The sequence below is a fragment of the Trichoderma ghanense genome (assembly GCF_004382785.1).
Source record: "Trichoderma ghanense strain CCMA-1212 chromosome Unknown scaffold_2, whole genome shotgun sequence".
Taxonomy (NCBI): domain Eukaryota; kingdom Fungi; phylum Ascomycota; class Sordariomycetes; order Hypocreales; family Hypocreaceae; genus Trichoderma; species Trichoderma ghanense.
Window position 1 is genome coordinate 2,270,528 of NW_027395665.1, and position 19,288 is coordinate 2,289,815.

Genomic DNA, 19,288 nt, shown 5'->3' on the forward strand with positions numbered 1-19,288 from the left:
TCTGCACCTCAAAGCTCGTGGGCATCCTTCTGCTTGGGTACTGGCACCACCGTCATGGCTGCTGTGGTGCGACTGGACAAAATTTTCGGTCTCGGGCGGCAGCGATCCTGTCCTACCTCTTAGTGCTGCTGAGAGCGTCACATGGGGCGCCTTGGGATGAGTGAAGGTGACGCTACCATGATGGAGAGTGGATGTCAAGCTCGCCGCGATGCCTGTGTCCTACCCTACCAAACCCTCCAGCACCCGAAGTCCAGCGGTGAGTGTTTCCATATTGAATTGATGGGGCAACCCGGCGTCTTTGCGTGTTTGCCCGGGAGCTGGTTTGCTCTCTTTGGACGAAGTAATCGAAAATGGGCGTGCTTGTCAACTTTTTTGTGCGATTAAGTACGTTCGACATCAACAATTTAATGCGCGAGAAAAAGACAAACAAAACAGACGACGACCAACGTTGGAATCACCTACACAGATACACATACAACTCGGTACGTCGTCATGCATCGATATGATGCACGGCGTGGCCTTTTGGATCAGGACAAGTTGTAATTCCCATGGTCTTTTGGCATCTTGCTGACAACAGACGAGGATCGTTTTGCGCGGATGCAGCTTGCATCAGCTCAGGCAGCAGAGACAATGATCCATAGGTCCGCTTTGGAATCCCACGCCAACACGTGTGTGCTGGGGCGATACAGCGTCAATGCCGTCGTGGATTCCGTTTGCCGAGGTGGCAGCTCGAGGCACAAAAGACCCCAAATCGTGCAGACACACTCCCTGGCCGCCATGCCCCCCGCCAACCACTCGGGTCTTTCGCTGCGTCGCCGCACAGGGTCCATCATCGTCACTGTCGTTGTCGCTTAGTGAAGCGTCAGGCATAGCTGCCTTACTCTGAGGGAGAATCCAGGCGGGTAAACTGTGAAATTAATGCCGCGGCCTCCCTATGACTGCACGCACCTGTGGCTGGTGTTGGATGAGTTGTCGGCCCATCACCACCACTAATACCCGAAGAACTGACTTGACGCCGAGGCTGCGGTTGCCGCCCGCTAACAAGCCGGTGAATCCGGATGAGAGACACTAATTAGCTGGTAAGGGACAGAGTGGTGGTCCATAACAAGCATGTCTTCGTGAAACCAGTTGCTGAATGGGGGACAAGTTTGCCGGTTGATGTAGAACTCGCAGTAGCTCTGGTGGCAGCACTCGCAGTTTCGGGCATTGATAAGAGACTGGATACCCTGGGGGTTGTCTTGTTTCCGGCGCATGATTTGGTATTGGCTCATGTAGACTTCTTCGTACAGCTTGAGGAGGAGCTGCTTGCCTCAGGGGCGACAGCGCAGTCAACCGGATCTCTTACCTCCAGTTTGACGCTGATGGTCGTGTTGGCAGATGGAGCATGGGACCCCCGTCTCTCCCCCACATGGCCATGTTGCGTCAATGGGGAAACATGAGAAACACCTGCTTGACCGTTAGACGTGGCTCACAATGATATGCCCAGCATCAGAGTGATAAGTGGTGCGCCGAGTCGTGGACCTGCCAATAGCTCGAGCCTCACCACTTCACGTGGCATCAATACATCGAGCTCGGTGTTGCCCTTGCTCAATGAGGATGCAAACATCATATTACCTGGTGCTCTGCTGCCGCCTATCAGGCACTAGTACAGGCGCCTGGAAGAGGCTTTGCATATGCAGGCAAGCCGACAAGAGCATGGAGCAGAGATCTTAACGTCACAGCCGACGAGGGCCTTGGTCGGCTCCGAGTGGATGGGTCAGCTCTAGCCACTGCTCTCTTGGCGAATATGGTCTTGCCGCAAGGCGTACTCCGTCAGCTGTGATGGTGATAGGCAGAGCCACGGCGAGAGGGTTTCGGGCCGTAACGGTGGCTGCACGTCATTGCTCGGTGGTTGTCTCTTTTCTCTTTGTTGGGTTCGTGATGTGGCGCTCGAGCACCTCAGCGTACCTCGTTACTCAACCCGTACCACAGTCCGTCCCACGCTTCGAGAGAACGCCTTGGCCCAGTCATCTTTGCTTGGCCCCTCCGTCCGCTGCTTGGGAACAACAGCTTCGTATACTCCGGCTGGACAGGGATTCTTGTGTGTCCTGGCCTCTGAGTGCTTCAGACTGACCGCTCGGTGCTCTCATGGACCACTGCTTCGTGCCAAGGCAATCCTAGCCCGGCCCAACTGAGCTAGAGGAGTAGCTCTCTGATGGGCGGCCGCAGCAGTTTAGACTTTCAAACACTGTTTTATTGGCACACCAGCGGCTGTCGATTGGCGAGTGATGCGGGTGGTCGATAGCAAATGTGGCCGTCCATGATGAGAGTTGAAGGCCGCGGGGATGCAGGACAAAAGTCTCAAGTTGGTGCCTGAGGATCGACAAGCGGTAGAGACAGGTACCGAAGCCACTGCAGTGGTCAAGCGTTTTTAGTCTAAACTCTCTGCTACAGGACAAGGACCAGGAGAAATGAATGAAAAGCAAACATTGCACAGCAGCAACCGCATGGGAATAAGCATGCAGCTGATTCAATACGCGCCTGCGCCAGCACCGCAAACAATTCGGACATGATGCCTTGGGTTTGATACGGCCTTGCGTGTACGAAGTACGAGCACGTACTTCGCAAAGTAACTCGAAGCAAGGGGCCCGTGGACATATCAGGCCTTCAATGAGTACATGTACTCCAGACTCGGCGCAAGGCGATGGGGCGACAGGGGATCCCGGGACTCTGGGCGTCCTGCAGCCCAAGCTGCATGCGCTCCCTCCGTTGACCTTGATGGGCTTGAGCTTCGCCGGAGCGAGTACTCATACATACCGGTACAAAAGCAAGCATGGCACCTCAAGCAGCTCCAGAGGCGGCTCCAGACGCGAAGCTTGATGCTTTGTTCATGACCATTGCCCTCCGTCGCACGGTTGACAGTGGCCAGGGGGAGAGAGACTGACAGCCATTGGAAGAACAACCTTGAAGAGCTCGAGCCACGACCAGGACAAACTGCAGACGGTCGAAAGGCGCTCGAGTGGCCAGAGGCGCGAGTCAAACAAGCATCTCGAGCTGGAGGCCAGGCCTAGCAATTGCCGTCTGTGCCCGTCCTTTGTTTACCGGAGGTGCCAAACCTGATATTCTCCCCGAGTGCCTCTTCTCTTCCATCTTCATCTCCGTTTTATTCTCTCCTTGTTTCCTCTCGCCATTGTGGCTCTTTTACGTCACCTGCTGCACTTGACAATCAATTGCTGCGTCTCGATTTAGCAGGAGTGTCCGGCCGCCTGCCCGAGAGCTTCCTGCCTCATCATTCGAGTTCCGCTGGGTTGTAAGTGAAGGACCGCGACTCCCTCCTTCCTCCTCCGACTACCAAACCACCATCCCTATTCCTCCTCCCTCTTTGTCCTTCTCCTCACCTTCACCTCCTTCTTCCTCCTCTTCCTCCTTACTCCTTCTTCCTGCAATTTCGCCTCGAACCCATTGTTTACTGTTTACTCGCATCTCGCAAACAGCGCATGCCAACTCAAAGTCCCAGCGCTGCATCTTCTCGCCCATCTTCAAGCCGTGATCCGGTACTCTAGTCCGCTTCATACTACCACGTTACTGCAGACATTCTCGTCGAATCTATTTTGTCTAGGTAGTCAGCTTTTCTCTCTTTTTCCGCAAGACCAAGCTTTGTCCCGAATCGACACGGCCATACCGCGTTCCGGTATCTCTGAATCTCCCAGCCGTCCGCTTATTGCAACTCAGCCCTCGACATCGATCGACCTGGGCCTTGGGTCTACATCCCGCCTGTCATCTGGATCCGCAAAAGCGGTAGCCCATATCACTCCGTCAAGGGGTTCCTGGCATCTGGCTGTTGGCTCAACATGGCTGCCGTTGCCAGCGAGGGCGCGGTCCTCGTGGCTCTCAAGTATTTGTATCCAGCTGCTGTCTTTCTCTATTATCTCGTCTCGTCTCTCCTGGCTACATGCACTCTGCAAGCTCTCAAGAAGACTCAGAATGCCCGGCCGGAGCGTCCTAGTCGTAGGGCCGTCATCTACATACTCGGATTCTTCCTGTCTACATACGTCGTTCAACTGATCATCCTCGGCACACAAGCCATCATCGAAAAAGCTGCTCCCCTCGAGCATCAGGTTATCAACTATTTGTCATGTACTCTTGTCTTCGGCATCCTGTTCATTCAGCTTCGTGAATCCGACACCATCGTATGGTATCCTTTCCGCGGGTCATGGTTTATCGCGCTGTTCTTTGAGGTCCTCATGGTGGTTCTGGCGGTTCTTCATACAAGTCGAACGGTACAAACCACTTATGACATGCTCCATATGGCAGTCCTCTGCCTGAGACTTGCTTCGCTCCTCACTCTAGCGGTATGGACTTGTCTTGGCATTTGGACGAAAGCCCAACCCCCAGCGACAGATCAGGAAAGGCAGTCACTTCTACCCAAGCCGGATGGAGACCAAGCCGACACTCAAGCAGCTGCTGGAAAGCATGGCGACAGTTCCACCTATGGATCAACAACACGAAGCGGAACCGCGTCCGACACAGAGTACAACTGGGAAAGAAGACAAAGAGAAGCCCGTGAAAGCATGGAGAAGAGGCTCGAAGAAGTCGGAAGTTGGTGGGAATATGCCAAAGGCTTCGCGGTATGCAGTTCCCGTATACATCTTCTCGATCCAGACACACTCACGCAACTGCCGTGATCCCATCTCGAGCCATGCTGGCTTCATAGCTTATGGCTACACGGCACTGAGACCTCCCGTCATCGGCAGAGGCTATACTCTCAGACAATAACTGAATCATGTTCAGCTGACAACCATTCCTCTTCTAGATCCTATTTCCCTACATTTGGCCTGTTGGGAACCGCACACTGCAGCTACGCGCGGCAGCCGTCATGCTATGCCTTCTCATTTCGAATGCGCTGCATCTTCTTATACCACGTCAAACCGGCATCATCATGGACACCCTTAGTGATGCATCTGGTAGCCCCTGGGCAGCCGTCCTGGTTTTCGCGTTGCTTAGACTGGCAGCTTCTGAGTCTGGAATTGAGCTTGTCCGCCAGCGGCTGTGGATACCCGTCAAGTACTATTCTCAGGATGCGTTGACTCGCGCGTCATATTCTCATATGATGAACCTATCGGCTGATTTCCACGACTCTAAGAACTCGTCAGACATGCTGATGGCCATCCAAGGCGGCTATGCTGTCTCAAACGGAATCGAGAATGTTCTCCTCTCTGCCGTCCCCATGCTGGTTGACATGTGCGTTGCCGTTGTTTACCTTTCCATCACTTTTGGTCCATACGAAGGCCTGATTACCGTGGCCACCGGGACCGTCTTCATCATGTTCGCAACCCGCTTAGTTGCCGGGTCCAAGTTGGCCAGCCGCAAACGCGTCAACGCCATGTATCAAGAGCATCACATTCGACATTCTGGGCTGGTTGGGTGGCAGACCGTCAGCGCCTTCAACCAGATCGGCTTTGAGGACAACAAACATGCCAACGCAGTGACGAACCGATGGCTTAAGGAGCAGCAGTATATGATGAGTTGGTTTGTTTCCATTGCACTTCAGACGACTGTTCTCATTGCGGGCCTCATGGCCAGTGCCTTTCTCGCCGTCTTCCGTATTCACAATGGACAGGCGACGCCGGGACAGTTTGCGATGCTTCTCATGTATTGGGCTCAGCTCACTGCGCCGCTGCAGTTTTTCGCGAGGCTGGGCAAGAGCGTGAGTGATAATTTCATTGATGCGGAACGTCTCTTGGCCGTCATGAAGACCAAGCCTACGGTTCAGAACAAGAAGAACGCGCGACCACTCAAGTTTGTATCTGGGGAGGTTGTGTTTGAGGATGTATGCTTCAGCTATGATAAGCAGAAGAATATCATCAACGGCGTCAGCTTGCGGATCCCGGCAGGACATACAGTGGCCTTTGTAGGGGCAACTGGAGCAGGTAAATCGACCCTGCTTAAACTCTTGAACAGGTTCTATGATGTCACAGGAGGCAGTATCCGGATTGACGGTGAAGATATTCGCGATGTTGATCTCTTTAGGTAAGTTGTCATCCATACGGCCTCCCTAACATTGCTGATTCATGTCTTCTAGTTTGCGTGATCGTGTGGGCATCGTTCCTCAGAGTCCCATTCTCTTCGATGACACCATCATGAACAACGTGCGCTATAGCAGAATCACTGCAAGCGACGAAGAAGTGTTTGAAGCGTGCAAGGCTGCCAGTGTTCATGATAAGATCTTGAGTTTTACGAATGGTATGGGCTATAGGATCTAGTATCGGTATACGTATGTTGACCTTGTGACCAGGCTACGAAACGCGGGTTGGCGAACGAGGAGTGTGAGTACTTAGCTTTATTTCTTGGATTATTCTCCTATCCAGTTCCAGAGCCTTGAGCTGACCATCACAGGAAACTGTCTGGCGGAGAGCTCCAGCGTGTGGCGATTGCCCGGGCCATCTTGAAGCAGCCTGACATTGTGCTTTTAGATGAGGCTACAAGCGCAGTCGACACAGATACCGAGCAGCAGATTCAGCGCTCGTTCAAGAAGCTCTGTCAGGGCCGCACTACCTTCATTGTGGCGTATGTTTCCTCTCGTACTTACTGAGTCGTCGGGACATTTACTGACCAATGTCGACGCAGTCACCGGCTCTCCACCATCGTGAATGCAGACCGTATTGTCGTCGTTGAGAATGGTACGGTCATCGAGCAGGGCACTCACGATGAGCTCATCAATACCAACGGGCGATACGCGGATCTGTGGTCGAAGCAAGTATTCTTGAAGCCGCAGGACAACGACTCTGCCAAGGTGTCGGATGATGCAAAGACTCTTGCCAACGATTCTTGCTCGGAGAGAACGTCCACTGAGCCGTGCGAGCCGCAAGACGAAAGCGCACCCGCTAAAGTGGCCCAAGAAGGCGATGCCAGGGCGGTGCAAGAAAGCAATGGCAAAGCGACACAAGAGAGCGATGTCAAGGCGCCCGCAGGCAAGAAGTGTCAGAAGGAGGTAGATTCTGACATTAACTCTGAGGCTCCACAAGATACTGACGGATCCTGTTAGGGGTCCCGATTGAATCCAGTGGCCCCTGAATTCACCCCTCGGTCAATGGCAGCAACCGCGACGATTCCCTCTACCAAATCGACGTCCGCGGCCTATCCGATTGTCTCTTCGACCGCTGGAAAGACTGGGACTTAGGCAGTCACCGGCCACCCAAGCAAACTACGATGGTCCGACGAAGTGTCCATCATGGACGAACGCGGGATGAACAGTACACCCAAGAGCCTCTTGACCGACTCAAGTCGGCACTCGGAAGCAAAAGGCAGTTCTGAGAGCAGTGTCACCGTCTCTGAGCTCCGCGCACCAAGCATTATGCCCGTAGTGATTGTCCAAGGTTCGAACGTGAAGCCGCATCTCGTGGAGAAGAAAGCCAATACGAACGACGCTGTACCGTCTACACAACGTAAACTCAACCAACCCACACTTGGCGATGCAAAAAGCACCGCAGATACAGATGCCATACCCTCCAAGAATGGCAATGTCACGTTCATGCGACCGCGCTACTCCCGTCGCGTCCAGTCAAGGAGCGAGCCCGTTTCGACCTCCCCTGTGTCCGAGTTCGCCGAGCGCAACCTGTCTCCAGCGAAGCCAGCAGATGACACTACCGTATGTATACCTGACAGTTCCACTGAACTGAAATGGCAAGCCGACTAAATCATTTGACAGGAGCAACGTCGTGTATCCGCCCCGATTTCCCAAGCCATCAGCAGCGGCAGCGGCACCAGCAACAGCAGCCCGGCGCCATCTCTGATCCCCAAGCCTGGCAACAAAGGCCTGCCCGCCGTGAGGCAACTTCCGATCCCCCCACGCAACTCAAGCGATGGCAAATGCGGCATATACCCAAGCCCTGCTCCCAAGGAAAGCCCGGAGCGAAGATTGGAAAGAACCCCTACGGTCACCAAAGTGGTGAGGGATACGACCCCCGTTCCGGCAACAGGTACCCCCGCCAGGAACGAGAATCAACCACCGCAAAAGACTGGCGAGAATCTGTCGGCCGTGGCAACTTCCAGCCGACCTGGTCGAAGCATCAGACGCATGCGAGCCGGAGCCGAACGTGCACGCCGAGGCCGCGCTCCCCAAGGCCCAGCAGCACCCAACAGCTAACAACCACAATCAGAACCAGGGGATAAAGACAGAAGACACCCAGGACTATGTAGGTGCTTTTTGACGCAATATTGTTTTGGTTTGTATAGACATTATCATATACATAATGGTTAAGCACGCCTAGACCGAGTTGCACAGCATGCATTTGCTGGGCGATGAACATCTTGCGTGAGTCTGGTGAGGGAATGGATGGGACTGCTATCAGAATGAAGAATGGAAGAGCAGCACGGGAGAATGATCAAAGAAAGGCGACAGTATACCAGTGTTATATATGTATATACTAGGGATGGTTCCAGAGGCACTCTGCTTGGTGTCGATGGGGACTCCCAGTGCGAGCATCATCATGATGGAAAAGGAGTGCCAGTTTAGCTTGCTCTATTCATATCATTAACAACGCGCGCTTCGGCCATTGCGCCCATTACTCGGTCCTATCTAGCTGAAGATGTAGGGCCTTTTGTTTCTGTACCTGTTTCCTTGGTCCCGCTTCGTCCTCCTCTTGCAATATCGAAGTCGCCTTACCGTCCCGCACCGCCGGAGCCAGGAGCACCTCCAGCACCGCCACCACCCATCATATTTCGTGCCCTAGAAAACCCAGTGATGAGCATGCTACACATTGCACCATTGCACATCGGTGTGGGGGAAAAGGGAACTTACATCTCGGCAATGTTGGGGTCGGACATGAGAGATCCCAAGTCGGGCATGCCACCTCCGCTGCTGAACTGGTTGGCCATGTCGCGAAGGCGAGGGTTGCTCATCAGGTTGTTCATCAGGTCCGGGTTGCTCATGAGGTTCTGGGCCATGCTGGCGAACATGGGGTTGCTCATGATGGAGCCCAGGTCGGGCATGCCACCGCCGCCGCCGCCGCCGCCGCCGAACATGGAAGCAAGGTTGCTGAAATCGGGCATGCCACCGGCACCGGCACCGGCGCCGGGCCCGCCGCGGGAGGAGGCGACGTTATCCTCGGCCTCGAGCTCCTCGACGCGGCGCTTGGCCGTCTCGTAGCCCTTCTTCATGGCGTCGGAGCCGCCGTTGCCCTCGTACTCGATGCCCTTCTGGTAGGCCTCCATGGCGCCCTTTGGATCGCCGAGGGCGAAGCGGGCGAGGCCGAGGCGGGACCAGGCCTTTGTGTAGGAGGGGTCGATGGCGACGGCGGCCTCGGCGTCGACGCGGGCGGAGGCGTGGTCCTTTGCGGCGGAGTGGGCGGCGGCGCGGTTGGAGAGGAAGACTGCGTTGCGGGGGTGGAGGTTCAGGGCCTGGGTGTAGAGGTCGATGGCGGCGGCGTAGTCCTTTTGGGCCATGGCGGCGTTGCCCTTTGATTTGAGGCCTTCGGCTTCTTTTTTCTGGGCGTCGGTCGGTTCCGGGAGGGAGGTGGAGGTGGATGAGGAGGGCGAGGATTGGGCGGCGGATGTGGAGGTTGAGGATGCGGAGGCTGAGCTGTTGTCGTCCTTTGGCTTGAGCTTCTCGTAGAGGGTGAAGACGTTGAGGAGCTTCTGGGGGCCGACGGCGGCTTTCACGGCGGCCTCGTCGGAGGGGTCGACCTTGAAGGACTCGGCAATGCAGTTGATGGCCACGTCGATGGAGTCCTTGTCGTCGGCGGTGAGGGTGCCGTCGGTTGTGGAGGTGGAGAGGAAGTCGCAGATGGCGAGCGCGAGGCGCTGCTTGGGGGTTTGTTGGGCGGCCTGTTTGGGGGGTTACATGGTTGCGTTAGTCGGATTGGACATGTTGAGTGTTTTTTTTTTTCCTCTCTCTTTTGGTAGGGTGATGGAGGTAGTAATGAGGGTGTCATTTTGTGTGGTTTTTGCGTGGTTGTTGATGATGGTGATGATGCGGCTCGGAGTCAGGCGGGGAGGCAAGAGGGGGGAGGGAAGAGAGTTGAGCGATTCGGGGATTCGTACCATGGCTGAGATTGCGGTTGGCGCGCTTTTATAGAGAGAAGCGCAAGGAAGAAGTTATAGAGGAAGCTGAATATATAATAAGGAAAAAAAAATTGAAGCTATTCGATTTCGACAACGGTGGGAGGTGAGGATACAAAAAAGCGAGGATTGATCGGCGAAGGAAGCAGCAAGATTTCCGAGATGGAGAAAAAAGCTGAGGACTGGGAGGGACCCCGCGGGGCTTGGCTTTGGTTTTGGGTTGGTTTTGGTTTGCATGTACCGCCCGGTTTTTATTACCTAGGCTTGTCATGGATTATTGGAGAGGAGGGGCTGAAAGTGGCAAGGCGCGGGTGCTGGAATATTCTTTGTCTACTATACGGAGCAGGTGTTACTTGGATTTATGCGTGTAGAGGGATTGATTGATGCCGATGATAACACGTTGAATAAGGAGGAGTTCTCCTCACAATAGAGCAGAATTCGTACTCTTTGTTGATATGAGAAGCATATGAATTCATCAGCCTGTTGCTGGCTACAAATACACGTACGGCTCTACCGTACGACTTGGATTGAATATGCCGGCCATGTACCACCACCCCCGAAGCAGCCCCCTTTGCCATTCCACCCAAAAGTACTAGTAGGTACCATTCTGATAGACCCTCATGCGAGAGTCTTCTTCATAAGCAAGGTACGCAATCATCCCGCCAGATTTCAAATTCAAAGAGCAATAGGCCTGCCCTGTGACCGCCCAAACTCCATTCCCATGCCCCTGTTTCCCATGCTCGCTGCCAGTGTGTGTTGATGCAGAACAAATCGCAGTATCAGTCGCTCCCCAGCTGTGTGAACGTCCCATCGTCATCGCCACTCACTTTCTCCGTCGCGGTCGATCTACATTCTTCACCTTGCGGTTCTGCATGGCTGCCACCTTGCGAGACTTGCTATACACCCGGATCACGTCGTTCAAGACGACATAGAGGCACCCACCCACCAAGCTGCGCCCCCATTGCTGCTGCAGCAGGCCAGGCCGCCCCGACGGCGACGGGCCAAAGAGCCAGTGATTCTTGGGAGGAGCTGCTGTCCAGGATCGTGGGAGCATCAGCCGGAGAGCCTCGCCCATGGCAAAAGAGATACCTGGCAAGAGGAGAGCCCCGACGATGGAGTTGGACACATTAGACAGGAGACCACCGAGCCCCATTCTTCGTGCGGGCGGCGCTTGAGGTGCTTCCCGCTGGTTCTCCTGAGCGTGTCCGTTGGCCAGCTCGTCCTGGGCCGGGCCCCAGCGCTGGCGACCAAACTCCTCATCCTCGGGCATCACGACCTGTACCTCGTCCCCATCTTCCACCACCTCTTCGATGAGAAGCTCAACCCGGATTTCTTCTCCCTCTTCCCGCTGCTCCAGACGAATCTCATGCTGAGCGCCCGCTCGCGCATCGCGGCCCCCGTTGTTGGCCCCGGCAGCGGGCTCTTCCTCATCCGGATCCAGCACGTCCAGGATGTTCTGGAGGAGGCCGATGAACCCTCCCTCTCCGTTGCGCTCCAGGTCCTGCCGATGAGCGCCATCGGCCTCTTGCTGCGGGTCGAGAGGCGGCAGCCCCGAGATCTGTCGGTTAAGCTTCACCTCGTATGGCATGACAAAGTCTCTCCAGAAGCTAAAGTACATCTTTCGGATGATGGGCAAGGCCACCATGGCCATGCGGGGAGAGGGAGGCCACTCCAGGAAGTTGTCGTTTCGGATCATGCTATAGATGCCGTACTGTCAAGCCAAACGTCAGCATCACGAACAAACATGATTCTTCCTTCCAGTTCGAGGACTTCAAGGGCTCACAATGGACGCAGACTGCATAAAGTATCTGTTGGTCAGCCCCGGCAGCAGCTGGCTCACGAGCAGCGTCGGCGCGACATTCATCAGAATCAGCGCATTCACGATGCGCTCCTTTGCAAAGCGCAGCGCCCCCGGCGACCGCCCGTCAATCACCATCTCGGGCCCCAGCGCGAAGCGCATCAGCGCCTCCTTGCCGGCAAACGTCCACAGGGCCATGGCGCCGTACATCTGCAGGCTGAACTGGACGCCGACGGACACGCCCGTGAGCAGGATGAAGGGGCTCGCGCGGGTGAAGCGTTGCTGGATGGCGTCGTGCAGCGAGGCGATGGGGTCCCAGGGCCCGTCCATCTCGATGGCGGACTTGCACACGGGGCACTTGAGCGGCTTGTTGGAGCGCTCGCAGTCCGTCACCCAGGACAGCATGCAGTCCTGGTGCGCCTCGAGCGTGCAGGGGCACGGGTCGACCCAGGAGCCTGGAGGGTCGGAGGGCTCCTCGTCCGTTAGGCAGATGAAGCATCGTCGCGGCGCGTCGGACGGGCGGTCGACGGCGGCGGCCTGGATGGCTGTGGAGGGCGGGGAGGAGGAGGATGGAGACTGAGGCTCGGCCTTGGCCGACGAGTCCATGGTAGTAAGTGTTGTCGCTCTTCTCCCCGATCTCTTTTTCTTCTTATCGAGGCTACAAGCGAGTTCCGTATGCGAGGGCTAGGTTTCGGGTCGTAGCATCATCTTCTGCGCTTCAGCTGGAGAAGGAGGCGAGGCAAGCAGAGGCGAGGCAAGCTGATGCGATGGCTTTGACAAAAACAAGGTCGCTGAAGTGGCGAGGCTATAAGGCTATACGGAGAGTGCGTCGCTAAGCAGAAGCGCTGTCGTCGTCGGTTCTGCTGAGTCGTACCAAGATGTTGAAGTGAAGAGGCTCAAGTCGTTTCCGACCAAACAGCCGCTCGAAGGCGTGACGAGCTTCTTCTCCAACCACGAGGCAGCGATAATTGATGTCAGCGGCCCACAGAAGGCGCGGAACGGGCCAATCAGAGCCGCGATGATGTCGGGAGCAGGTGCGCTGGTACCCAAGTACCCACGAAGTCCCCGAGTTTCGCTTCTAGGGACGCGATGATGAGCACGCGGTACTTTGCGAATGACAGAGCATTGCTGATGGTGAAGAGTGAAGCATTTCTGTGTAATTTTGGGGTAAAAAGTCAAGCTGAGATGAGAGTAACAATGTGTATACGATAGAGATAATGACAGGAGACATTCTACCAGAAATTCAAGAATGATGAAGTGCACCTTAGGTGGTAAGGTAAGCAACAATCTCGACGTCTACAGCAGTACCTCACCCAGCCGCTGCCCTACACACTCGCTGGAATGAGGGCGCTCCCACTGGACGCCAACGCGCATCGCAATCTACAGCGGCGCAATGTACCTTCGTGTAACACACCTTGATCAGCCATCCACCATCAACAGCATTTCGAGACCTAAAAGACTTGCGTCCACCTGCGCAACTGTATAGTGGCACATCCTTCACCAACGGCATTTGAAGCATCAAAGCTACGATCACGGAAGAGTATTGTAGCCTTTAAGCAATGGAACGCCTTTATTGTGCTGATTCTATTGCTTTCTCAGGTCGTCTGCCCATTCAACCCCAAGTCCGCCACAACCCAGCATGCTGATCATGTAGTCCGGTCAAAGGATGATCGAGTCGTTGCCCGCATCTTCAAGCTCGAACGACAGTTGTAGGGAAGTGTGAGATGGAATGCCACCAGATCAAGAGCGTTGAGGAATTTGTTTATTTGTGCTGCGGTCGAAAATTGGTCAGCTACTATCCAAAGAAGCGAATGACAAGGCCTATTGCTCGAGAGAAGCAGAAAGAGGCAACTCACAGGGCAGTTGTCACAGGTGCAGCCGGAGCCGCAGCCGCAAGAGCCAGATTCAGCACAACCGCAACCGCCCATGATGTCGAATTTGTTCTTGATTTGGTAGAAGAAGAAGTGTGAAAAAAAGTCTTGAAGTGAGAGCTTGGAGATTTTGCTTTGGAGGGGAGAAGCTTTCAAAGAAGGTGGAAGAGGGGAAATCGGGCGGTCAGGTTTATATAGCACTTGGCTTGGCAGTAACGATAAGGCAACGGGCAGATCGAGTTTGAGCTGCCTTACCGTACTCGTACCCGTCCAGCCCGAGATGTGCAGGGGAAGGATCTACTAGACTCTTGCGCCTCCTTCCTTGCTGCTAAACTTTCTATTTCATACTGTATGCCGCGCCAAAGAACGGGCAACAGGGGCAAATCTTGCTGCACTGTGCAGCTTTTCTTCTTCTTTTGCTGTCTTTCGATTTTTGCCCCTCATCAGCTGGCACCCCTCACTCTTGGTTTTTCGTGGCGGTGGAATGCCGCAAAAGTTGACAATGGAAGCACCTCAAGCTGACACTCATTGAGCTGCAAGAGCCTCTGAAGATGGACTGAATCATATCATTTATCATGTCCTCTTTTGTTTCGTCGTCTTCTTCGCCTTCTCCTCCTCCGCCTCCTCCTCCTTCTTCTGCAACAAGCTCGTTCTTCTCAGTTCACGACATCGAACCCTTGTCCGTCCACAGGCGATCCCATGGGTCTGCTAGATCCAAAGAGTGGAGTTCCAAAGGGTTCCCGTGCAAGAAAAAACGTGGGTGGGACAAAGAGACGGGCTATTGTTGACTGAGAATCAATACTGTGTGCATGAATTTCATGCGTTTAGCGCTGGAGCCGTCGGATCGTCGCCCAACGTGGCCCGTTCGACTGACTGATTCCATGGGAATCCTGAACGGGAGTGTGACGTCTGTTTCGGGGGCTTTTGTGTTGTCTCGCCTTGTGCCTTGTGGTTAAAGCAGGCAGCAGGTTTCTGGTAGGTTGGCACCGCAAACGGCGGCGGAGCAGCGGTTTTCTTGGTGCTCGTTTCACGCGTGGCCACGATGCTCATGTGAGGCAAGGGACGAGGCAGGGGACGAGGCAGGGCGTGGGGTGCAAAAGGTGCTGCTGACATGCAGTGCGCAACAAGAAGCAGACGTTTGTTATACAGAAACTCGTGTGAAGTCACTATTCGTAGCTGACCTGTGCAAGATATATATATATCATCAACCAAACCTCACGATGCTGCACGACGACGGATACGAGCATCACACCAAGGGCTGCTGCTTATCTCATCTGCATCCCCGGACTCCATCGTATCTCTTCCTCATCTCTTCTTTTCCTTCTCTGCTCGGTACTCGCCGTCTTTTCCACGCCAAGCCGGCCGCCAGATGTCATATGGCGATCGGAATGATCGACAGCCAGCCAGCCTTGTTCCCACTGACAGGCGCAGCTCCGGGTCCTTTTGTCCCTTTCTCCAATTTATCGTACGTTACACAAAATGATGCCATGGGTTCAAGGCTTCGCGTAGCACAAGGGAGTACTACAACGTGGGACAAGGACTTTCAGGTTTGTAATGCCTGATATACCAAAAGCTCCCTTCATGCGGCGACGTCAGTCAATCTCTTTATTGTTTCTGCTGCTCTTGCTAGGTGTCACTGATAGAAGTATTACGTTATATCTCGTTATCAAACATCTTCAGACAGATATTCGCCGTCCGATGGAGGGGTGAGACGCATCATCCGATAGGACCAACTCCCTCCTCGCATTCGCCTCATACCTGCTGCAACACTATCACGACGCTTTCGCCCCCCGGAAGACTCACGACACACGTCGCAGAAGCAGGGACCATCACATGCCTTTCTTCCGAGCTCTTACCAATCTCACAAGGGATGCCTTAATTCAGCAACAAAACGTTCAGCCAGCAGCAACTGACAAGAACCCCCTACTTACATGGGGGGGCATTCTGGTACAGGTATTACTACATGGATAGTCTGCCGTTCTGGACCCTGTTTGTCTGCCTGCATAGACGTCAAGGGTTCCAGCCAGCCGTGCCGGCAGCCTGGGGAATGTCAGCAGCCCGACGGCAGGGGAGGACCCCGATGACAAGCAAGCTAGATCGCCGACTCAAAAATCTGCACGCTTCCCAGGGATGGCTATCGCGGCTTGTCCGCAGCAGCGGTACAACGAGGAGAATGTGTTCCGCGACTCCGTGGACGGTCGGGCCAGGGGCTCGGGGAGGAGTTATTTCAGGTGATGGTTCTGGAAAGCACCCGTTACGGCAGGTTTGCTGCTATGCCGTTATCGTGGCGTTGACAACGGAGCACAGCGCAGTGGTAAGGAGTATTACCTACCAGACGGCAACCATCGCGGGGATGATGCTTGCTCGCGTGCTTGCTCTTTGCTCGTCACTACTAAGTCTGACGGCATATCTAGTATTGATCTATCTATCTCTGGATGGTTACATTGGAGAACGGCCTCAACTGGCATTTCAGTCCAGCTCGCAATACTAACCCGCTCGAATCAAGACTCTCTCTCCTGACTACTCCGCATTCTATATAGTAGGGATCATGGCAACCCGTCTCCGAGTAGTGGCATAATTGCGGACTTGTTTCCGTTCACAAGAACCAACTGCGGAAGCCATCTCGGACCCTGTCCATCCCTTCTATCATCATCGGCTAGATCAAAGTCGGTCAGGGAAGAAGGGGGGGGAGGGGGTGTAACTGTTTCCACTCGTTGCTGCATATTCATCCTTGCCAGAGCCACCGAGCCGCCTCACCGGTTACACATACCCCCCCGAGGAAGTACATGCTGCTGCTACTGCTGCTATAGTATTCCCTGCACAGACAGACCCTGTTTGCAAGCATCCTTAGTGTTACTATTTTGTCTCCTCACGATCCTTGGTTTTATCTGTTCGCAGTACCACAACCCGGAAGAAGCTAACCAACCATTCCATTTTCTTATTCCGCGTAGTTGCTGCAGAAGTGGCAGCAGTAGTGCTTGTGGTCCTCCGGCAGTAGCTCAGTAGTTGTACATAAGTAGATAGAAGTCCATCCCACAACCCCTTTGATGGATGATTTGTAAAGAGAAGGATATAGCTTGACGCACCCCGTTTTCGCCTAGATTCGCCCCCCCCCCCCTCCCCCTCTTATCCTTGCCCCTTACTTCCTGTCACCCCGTTCGGACCCCGTTTGGACCCCGAGATCTTGGCGATGAGAATCAAGGGGGGGAGAAGGGCAATCAGTGGGTTTTTGTCTTTGCTTGTTTTAGTCCGATGAGTCGTTCGAGATGTGTTCGATAAAGAGGATCCCCTCGTGTAAAGTAGTGACGCGAGCTGTGCGTCTAGCTCGTCTCCCTGTGCCAGCTCAACCTAAAGGTTCGGGAGTCCCAGCGGTGGTGCCACGCCATCACGAGCGGACACTAGGCCCTGTTGCGGTAGTCGTCCATATTTTGCGTGCTGGTGCCTATATTATGCCTTTGATAAAGGTATACATACCCCTATTTTCACAAATACACTCACAAGTTGTAGCACTAGTCACAGGCAATAAGTCGAACATATCACAATCCCCGGCGGCACTTTTATTCGGCATTCTCCCGCTGCTTGCTCACCTGCTGCACGGCTGTCCGCGGTGTTAGTCTTCTCCGGGAGCACAAGCCCGCCCCCCGGATGCCGAAGCCCCTCAGGGCCTGCAGCAGCTGTCCTGTCTCCCTTGTACGCCCAGCTGAATGCGCCTCCTGAGGGACATCCGCGTGGCGTCCGAGCCCGTCCCCATATCTGTTACCATCACCAATTATTCCTACCGCTATGCCGTGGGGATATATGCCGAAGGGAAGCATCAAGAACGGGAGGAGGCGAAGTGACGACGCGTGCGGACGTACATGGGCAACCCAAGATGAAGGTCCTTGTAACTCTGAACCAAGGGTTTTTGCTGCTCTAGACAGTTTCTAGGACGACATCAGTACATTCCGCATACTTCCACAACGTTACTCTTTACCAAAGCTATTTCTTCCAATACGCCAAGCTCTAACCGCACGATTTCGGAATCGCTACAAGCGGCGTTGAGCCAATGTTTCCACGATCTTTCTCATCTCTGGATGGCATAACTTGCCCATCTCTGGGGATTTCTTGTACAGGCCATCGAGAATCGAGAAGAAAAGGACCCTGATCAGGGGTTGTAACACGTACCCGTATCTGCAGGCATGGTGACAGACGCATCTCCCGTCCAGACAAGCGTGAGGAATGGGGGGGAGGGGGGAAAGGTCATGGTAGTACAAGCAGAGCGTACAGGCAGCACAAGAAGTAGTACCACTTGGAGCAGCAACCCCATGTCCGCGTCTGCTGCTGCTGGCGCGCGCGCTGGCACCGGAAGCAGCGCCGACGATATTCAAGCCCATGGCTGTCCCTCCACCCTCCTATGCTGGCGTCGATCATCGTGGTGCTGGGACTTGGTATTGCCGGTGCTGCTGGGGCTCTGCGGCGACCGGTTCCAGGTGCCGGTGGGAGTAGATTTGCCCATTTGGAGGATCCTTCTCTGACGATGCCGTTTGCCTCGATAGAAATTGTAGGGTCGGCATTCTTGGGGAGATGAGTTTGAGTAGGTGATGTTGGATTCCTATATGGGGCGTTCGATTTTCAAGGACAAGGATTTGCATTGTAATGTAACTGGAGTTTTGGTGGGAGGGAGCTTTGAGTTGGAGGTTCTAGGAGGTGCTGCTCTTCTTGGAAATTCACGGTTCGTTTGAGGGAGTCGGTTGATATCTTGGTGGTGATGGTGCTTGTAAGGCGACAAAGGGGAGACACTGCTTTTCAAGCACTTTTCTTTCTCCTTTTCTTTCTTTCTTTTTTTTCTTTCCTTCGTTCTTTTGTCACTCAACTTGGGCTTCAAAGGGAAACGCAAATGGCTTCTGTCAAACCCCAGTGGGGCACCGACGAGCCCAAAAGTGTCGACACTGCATCGGCCGATATGGCTTCAACTCCGTTGGGCTCGAGTCGAGACGGAGAAACTGCCGGCGGCAATGGCGGCAATATCGACTCAGATACCCAGGGTGCTGACAGATTTGCCGGCGAGATTGAGAATCTCAAGAAGATGATTCGGCAACTTGAACAGAGACAAAAAGGCGCCGCACCGGTTGATGCTGAGCAGGAAGCAGAATTGGCAAAGAGAAGAGCATACCGAGAGAATTACAAACGCATGGAGGAGTGCCTCTACNAGCTACCCTACGCCTTGCCAAACTCACAACCAAAAATGCACCTTTTTCCGTCTCTAGGTACTCAGTATAGCTGATGCTCTTTAGCCTTCCGACGGTTTGGAATTTGGAATTCCTCGCATTGTCCGAATAATCCTCCGTCTTGTTGAAACTGCTCCATGTCTACTCAATCCGTAGAGTACCTAAATGGCGACAAAAAAAATGCTGCTGGTCTTATATCCTGCCTTGCCGCAGTTTACCAAAAAGCCTCTCGCAACTACTCTCGGACTATATGAATCCCCAAACCCGATGGATTTCCCGCGGGAATCTGGCGGGGTTTCTCAAACATCAACTTGCAACCCATCATGGCTGCGCAAACAAATTGTAGCAACAAATCCTTACCCGACCTGAGGAGT

At 54.3% G+C, this 19,288-nt stretch overlaps 5 protein-coding genes across 5 annotated transcripts; 3 read left to right on the forward strand and 2 right to left on the reverse strand.

Moving 5' to 3' along the window:
- Positions 1-3,830: 3,830 nt before the first annotated feature.
- On the forward strand, positions 3,831-8,125 carry CCMA1212_003139 (Heavy metal tolerance protein; the record flags this gene model as incomplete). Its single annotated transcript, XM_073700496.1, has 8 exons — positions 3,831-4,607; positions 4,793-6,009; positions 6,062-6,222; positions 6,275-6,305; positions 6,376-6,546; positions 6,607-6,970; positions 7,160-7,627; positions 7,688-8,125. 8 exons carry the CDS (start codon positions 3,831-3,833, stop codon positions 8,123-8,125), a joined length of 3,627 nt encoding a protein of 1,208 aa, XP_073561233.1.
- A 515-nt stretch (positions 8,126-8,640) lies between these two features.
- On the reverse strand, positions 8,641-10,023 carry CCMA1212_003140 (Small glutamine-rich tetratricopeptide repeat-containing protein 2; the record flags this gene model as incomplete). The annotated part of the gene is made up of 3 exons (XM_073700497.1): positions 8,641-8,731; positions 8,780-9,804; positions 10,021-10,023. 3 exons carry the CDS (start codon positions 10,021-10,023, stop codon positions 8,641-8,643), a joined length of 1,119 nt encoding a protein of 372 aa, XP_073560859.1.
- Positions 10,024-10,861: 838 nt separating this feature from the next.
- CCMA1212_003141 (uncharacterized protein) lies at positions 10,862-12,442 on the reverse strand (the record flags this gene model as incomplete). Its single annotated transcript, XM_073700498.1, has 2 exons — positions 10,862-11,749; positions 11,822-12,442. 2 exons carry the CDS (start codon positions 12,440-12,442, stop codon positions 10,862-10,864), a joined length of 1,509 nt encoding a protein of 502 aa, XP_073560855.1.
- Positions 12,443-18,011: 5,569 nt separating this feature from the next.
- Positions 18,012-18,221, forward strand: CCMA1212_003142 (uncharacterized protein; the record flags this gene model as incomplete). Its single annotated transcript, XM_073700499.1, has 1 exon — positions 18,012-18,221. One exon carries the CDS (start codon positions 18,012-18,014, stop codon positions 18,219-18,221), a length of 210 nt encoding a protein of 69 aa, XP_073560860.1.
- Positions 18,222-18,583: 362 nt separating this feature from the next.
- CCMA1212_003143 (uncharacterized protein) lies at positions 18,584-18,970 on the forward strand (the record flags this gene model as incomplete). Its single annotated transcript, XM_073700500.1, has 1 exon — positions 18,584-18,970. One exon carries the CDS (start codon positions 18,584-18,586, stop codon positions 18,968-18,970), a length of 387 nt encoding a protein of 128 aa, XP_073560861.1.
- Positions 18,971-19,288: the final 318 nt, after the last annotated feature.